This window comes from Herpailurus yagouaroundi, unplaced genomic scaffold (assembly GCF_014898765.1).
Source record: "Herpailurus yagouaroundi ecotype Mexico unplaced genomic scaffold, PumYag 586, whole genome shotgun sequence".
Classification (NCBI taxonomy): domain Eukaryota; kingdom Metazoa; phylum Chordata; class Mammalia; order Carnivora; family Felidae; genus Herpailurus; species Herpailurus yagouaroundi.
In genome coordinates this window covers 439-6,133 of record NW_024412803.1, presented here as the reverse complement: position 1 = coordinate 6,133, position 5,695 = coordinate 439, and the positions used below count along the sequence as shown (strand labels likewise).

The following is a 5,695-nucleotide window of genomic DNA, read 5'->3' as shown; positions in this document are numbered from 1 at the left end:
GGGTCCTTTCCCCCCATTGCCTCCGATTTGCTGGGTCCTTTGTGCCGCCGTGTACATGTGATGGGCCCAACCGTGCAGGAGAAATTCTAATTCTAGAAGCATCCATAATTAATAATGATGGTGTGTTGGCTGATGCAGCAGCATTTGGCGTTCAGAACGGCCTCCTGCCCATGCGGCAGCCTCTCAGGACGGAAAGGCCTTCAAAGGGTTCATTCCGCATCTTGCCTTCACGGACCAGTGGCCTGAAAAGCAATTTAGTTGTGCTCCCGGTGAGGCCTCGGGAAATTCCGGTGGCCACTAGATTCCCGCACGTGGTCCCTCACGGACCTCCTGAGCTTTGCCGTTTGGCATATCGCCCCTGGTCCCGGCCCTCGGCCTTCGGTCACCCCCTGCCCCCCGCCACACACACACACAGGCAACCCTTCTGTGCCGTCTGCTTCCTGCACGGCCCCCGTCAGGATGTGAGCGCCACGATCACGGGGCCCGGGTCTGCTCACCCACCGCTCTGTCCCCAGTGAGTCCTGGACGAAGGATCTGATGAATGAGTGAGTGAGTGAGTGAGTGAGTGAGTGAACGAATGAATGAGCACTTCAACGGCACGCACACGGCCGCCTCGTACCCGCGCACGGGTCCCCACCCTCCGGGCCCACGAGCGACCTGGGAGCCGGTTCCATGCAAGCATCTGGCTCTCCCCCACTCTATCCTCTGCGCTGGGAGTCGGGGCTGGGACCCGGGGATCCGCATTATTCACCAGGCCTTCTGGAGGCTTCCGATCTGATGCCAGGTGAGGGCCTCGCCTAGTCAGCCTCGGGAGGGAGACTCTCTCCAAACAGAAGGGGGTGCGCGACGCTGGGAGGCGGGATCCCGCTCTGCCGCCCGCAGGGCCTCGCTCCCCATCAAGTGCTCACCAGGCTCCAAAGGCAGCAGCGGTCCCCGCCTCCCTCCCTGTGTGCAGCCCCTCCCCGATCAGGATCCAGTGGGGACAGTGAGGACCGGCTCTGCGTCCTTCCCGCTCGACCCGAGGAACCGTGTCTACACTGACGGTTATGATGAGAACATACAAACACCTCCCAGGAAGAGGCTCTCAGTGCCTGCAAGCAGGGGCTGAACTTGCGTTCACCAGGCTGTGTCCTCATCCTAGCGGGGGCGGGGGGGGCAGCGCATCAGGACTGGGCCCCCGAAAGTGCAGACGGGCTGCGGACCCTCCACCTCCACTCTGCTCAGGGTCCGTTCAGAGCAGGCCTGCTGTGCCGTTCCAGCATGAGGCCCGGGGAGGAGATGGGGAAGGTTCCGGGCCCAGGAGGGATGGGTGTGAAGGCCCCAAGGTCAGTGCCAGGGGCCAGCTCAGCTTGGGGGCCAGAGTCCCCGGGAAAGACAACACAGCCAGCTCTCTGCCTGCTGTCTCCTGGCTCAGGGGGTGCACAGAGCAGACGCACAACACACACGTGCACACGTGCACACACAGGACACAGGCACACAGACACGTACACACACGAGCACAGGCGTCCTGGGATGTACCTGCACGTGCATTCACAAGCATGTACACACACGTGCACACAGAGATACTCACTTGCACACACATACAAATGAGCACATGGACAGACACACATACATGGACAGTGCACACACACAGAGACACACGGATATATGAACACATGCGTGCACACACGAGCACACACGTGAGCACACGCACACACACATACACGCACACACACCTGCTGCAGGAAACACCGTCACCCCTGTGCCGTCTGCATAATCCTGTTTGAAAGGACTGCCTCCTCTCACTGACTTGTTCCACACCTGCCACCTGCCACAAGGCTCGGAGAAGCCAGGCCCCTCTGGGTGGGGACGGTCTCTGGTTCCTCTGCAGGAACCCGCCATCGAACATCTGGACAGCTGCAGAGCTCGCCGTCCTGGGCACCTCCGATCCCCTGCCTCTGGGAAGGGGCTCCCCATGGATGCGTGGAGCTCATCAAGTCACATCTCGACGACAGTCAGGAGCCTGCTTTTCCCCAAACTGGAGGATTTGCAGCCATAGGACACGGCCCGTTCATTTCAGAGAGCGGAGGGCTCGGCGGAATGTTCCAGAACCTTCTTGGACGAGGAACTGGGAGCTGCTGATGCTGGCAGTAAGGCTGGACAGGCCGCGAGAGGAACATAGCGACCTCAGGCAGCTCTGGGGACACACGGGCCCATTTACAGTGTGGCCCCCATTAGCTCATCCTTGGCGAAGCCCCAGGCTGTGCTCAGAGCCATCAAAACGTGGGCCAGCCTGTCACTGGTCACTCACTCAGTCAGTCCGTCCACCGGACGGGGGCAATGCCCGATGCGTTTGAATCGGGGTGTGTCGGGAGAGGACGGGCAGGATGGTGTGGAGTGTGGCCCCAGAGTGACGCTGTGTCTGTGGAGCTCTGCCCTCCTGATGCGCGGGGTGAGCCGGAGTGGGTTCGGGGCACAGGGGGACCTGAGACCCCATCCCAGCCGGGCCTGGGTCTGCTGCCTCACGGGGCTCCTTGGGGGGCACTACAGGGCGCCCTCCTGGGAGGGGGCGGCTCGCCTCGGGCCCCACGCAGTCAACCTGCATGTGCACAGTACTCCCTGAACAGACCAACCCCCCACCTCCATCCCGGGGAGGTCAGGGCGGAGGGGCACGTGCAGACATGGACACACGGTGTCCCCAGCACTTGATCCCACGGGCACGGCCACGGCCACCAGCAGCGGGAGCCCCCGGCCATGTTCCCCCGACTGACGCTTCTCCAGCACAGCGGGCCCCTGACTGTGCAGTGGGAGAGCCCCGGGTCACCGTCAGAGGTCTGCGTCTGGGAGGAGGGGCCGGGCCGCTGTGGGGTCCCTGCGGGGCTGGCTCATTCCCAGGGCCCCCTCCGGCCACCGCGGTCTGCTCCCCTCCCGGCGGGGCCCAGTCAGGGACCAGGGGGCGCTCGAGGGGAGGGGCTGCAGCTGGGCCTCCTATGAAAGGCCCTCAGAGAGCCACACAAGGCGGCCTTGTTGGGGACCAGCCTCCCCCAGCCCGGGATCTCCTCCCACGGGGGCAGGAAGGGTGACCAGGGAACGCGGTCGATGGCCCGCGCTGTGTGGGGTCACTGCCGGTCTATTTCTAGCTCCAGCCTCTGGCCGCCAGCATTGGGCCTGAATGACGCTCTTTGCAGCACGGCCCATCCGCCCTGTGGCCCTCGTGGCAGCTGTCCCCTCACTCAGGGCAAAGGTGACAGATGTGGGCATGGGGGGTTGGAGGGCACAGCTGTAACGTGGACGTGGCAGAGGCCTCAGCACCAACGAGGAGGCTCCCTGGGGACCCCGGGGCACAATGCCCTTCCTCTACAACCTTCCGTGGCTCCCCGCTGCCGTGTGGGGAGTCCAAGGCCCTCCTTCCCTGAGGTCGCCCCGTTCATAACCGCCCTCGGTGCCCCCACCTCCTCTGTCCCCTGGGGGAGGCCACGAGCCTCCCAAGGGCAGGGCCGGGGCACCCGGCTCCCCGAACCAGGGCACCTACGACAGGACTCAGCAGAATCCAGGCGCGGCAGCGACAGGCCCAGCTGTGCGCGGGGTGCCGATGACAGTGACACCCGCCCCCAGGCAGGAGGTGGCAGCCACATTCCTTCCCAGCTGGAAAGTGCTGGTCCAGGCACCCGGCCCCTCGGGAGGTGGTGGGGGCGGCGGCCCCGAGGGGCCATGGGTGTGGGGCCGGGAAGGGACTCTGCCTGCAGCCAGTCCGACCCCTCCCGGACCAGCTGGGGGAGGCAGGGCCACTTGGCTTCGCTGGGCCTCAGTCTCCTCGCCTGTGAGATGGGGACGAGAATCCCAGCAGGAGCCTCCGGCACTGCTCTGAGGACGAGGGAGTGAGCACGCGGGGCCCAGTTAGACCGCGCCTGGCACGGGGCGCCCCAGAGCGCCCGCGGCTTCCCCCGGGGTCGGTGATGACGGGGGCACACGTTCTCTCTGCAGACTGAGCCCTCCCGCCGCTCTGAGCCCACGGGGCTCACAGGACCAGCCGGCTGCCGCCTCCCTCGGGGTCCGCGCGGGCTCCAAACCGCCCGGGTTTCAGGTGCGCCTCGCTCAGGGCAGGACTCGGTGCTCACACCACTGGGGGAGCCCCCATCGTGTCGCGGGGCCCCTGCAGACCTGACGCCCAGGGCCGCCTCCTCTGAAGACTGGAGTTGGACGCGGACCCCCTGAGGCCACGGGGTGGGCACCAGCCTTCTCCCCCCAGCCCCACCCGTGCCCGTTCTGAGTGTTGTCTGTGTCCTGTCCCCCCAGGTGTGAGGAGCCCTGAGACGGAGCCTGGTCCACGACCCCTCTGCCCTCCTTCCACATGGTTGTCGACCCGTCCTCGCCACAGGCTGAACGGGCCTCCTCTCCTCCTGACCCCTGCAGGCCCTGAGCTCTGGGGCGCCCCGAGGACCGGCTGCGGGGCCCCTCCCCGGGCCGTGGCCAGTGGTGAGGGGGCCGTGGCTGGGAGCAGCAGGAGCAGCCTCAGGCCCCGGCGTGGTGTCTGTGACGGAGCCGGCTCAGAGCAGCAGGACCTAGTGAGTCACGAGCAACACTCTAAAGGCTCCTAGAGATTTGGGGGACCAGGGGTCCGATGGGGAGCGGGTCCTGATGTCACACAGGTGGGCTAGGGAGCCGGCAGAACGAAACCAGACAGGCCCAAGCACAAAGGGGAAAGTCATGGCAACCTCGGGATGGGGCAGCTTCAGGCACAGCTTGATCCAGTAGCTCAAGGCCTGGCGGCAGGGCCTGACCTCTCAGGATTCCTGTGCCCACATCCCCCCCCCCCGCCCAGGCCAGCATCTCCTCTGTGTGACCTCCACTGAAACGCATTCTGTCCTCTCAGCAGATCCAGCCGCCTGCCACCCCCGAATTCATCCCCCTGGCCATGGGATGGAATGTTCCGGGGGGGAAAGGGCCGGAGTGACATGCCCTCACCTGGGGCTGGGGGCAGAGTCGGCCCCGCCAGACCACAGGGCCAGAGTAGGGGCGAGGGCCCCCAGGTAAACCAGCTGCTGTTCCCTGAAGAGGAAGGACCCGCCTCGCTTGGCTGCCCTCCAGGACCCCCGTGGAGCCGTCACACCGGGTGTCCACATTCCTCTTGGGGACACGGGGCTGCCACCCCCCAGGCCCAGGACGCCCGCAAGCTTTCCCTCCTTGGGAGCCCGCAGGTTCCAAGTGGACCTGATTCCAGGAGAAGGGTGCAAGGACCCCTGCCCCGGGAGGAGGGCTGAGCTCACCTCACGCACCCGCAAGGTCGCCGTCCCGCCACGTCCTGGGCTGCCCGTCCCTTCTGTCCAGGTCACCCTGGGCTGGCCTCTGAGTGACTGCTGAGCTCACCAGGAGCAGCAGGACAGGCACAGCCCAAGGACGCTTGCTAATGAGCGAGACTGGTGGTGATTAGGGGCTGACAGGCAAATGCTGAGGCTCTCCAAGGTGGGGGAGGAAGCAGGCGACCAGAGAGGCTTCTGATGCTGCGCTTCGTCCTGGTAATTAATTGCATGGAAGCTGTTAAAGTTTATGAGGAAAGCGGAGACGATGCAGGTTCGCGGAGTCTCTGGAAGATTCAGTTAATTTATCTGGTTCGGGAAGTGCCAGGGGCTGCTGTTGGAGAGCGTGGAGCAGAGGGGGTCTGGGCTGCCTGCCGCGCGTCGGGGAGGGGCCTCCGGGCTCAGCAGGTGTAGCCCAG

General features: G+C 65.3%; 1 protein-coding gene across 1 annotated transcript; it reads left to right on the top strand.

Annotated features, from left to right (window-relative positions):
- Positions 1 to 2,318: 2,318 nt before the first annotated feature.
- LOC121024031 (collectin-12-like) lies at positions 2,319 to 5,461 on the top strand. Its single transcript, XM_040466349.1, has 3 exons — positions 2,319 to 2,431; positions 3,964 to 4,063; positions 4,276 to 5,461. The coding sequence occupies exons 1-3, from the start codon at positions 2,327 to 2,329 to the stop codon at positions 4,575 to 4,577; spliced, it is 507 nt and encodes a 168-aa protein (XP_040322283.1). The 5' UTR covers positions 2,319 to 2,326; the 3' UTR covers positions 4,578 to 5,461.
- The last annotated feature ends 234 nt before the right edge of the window (positions 5,462 to 5,695 follow it).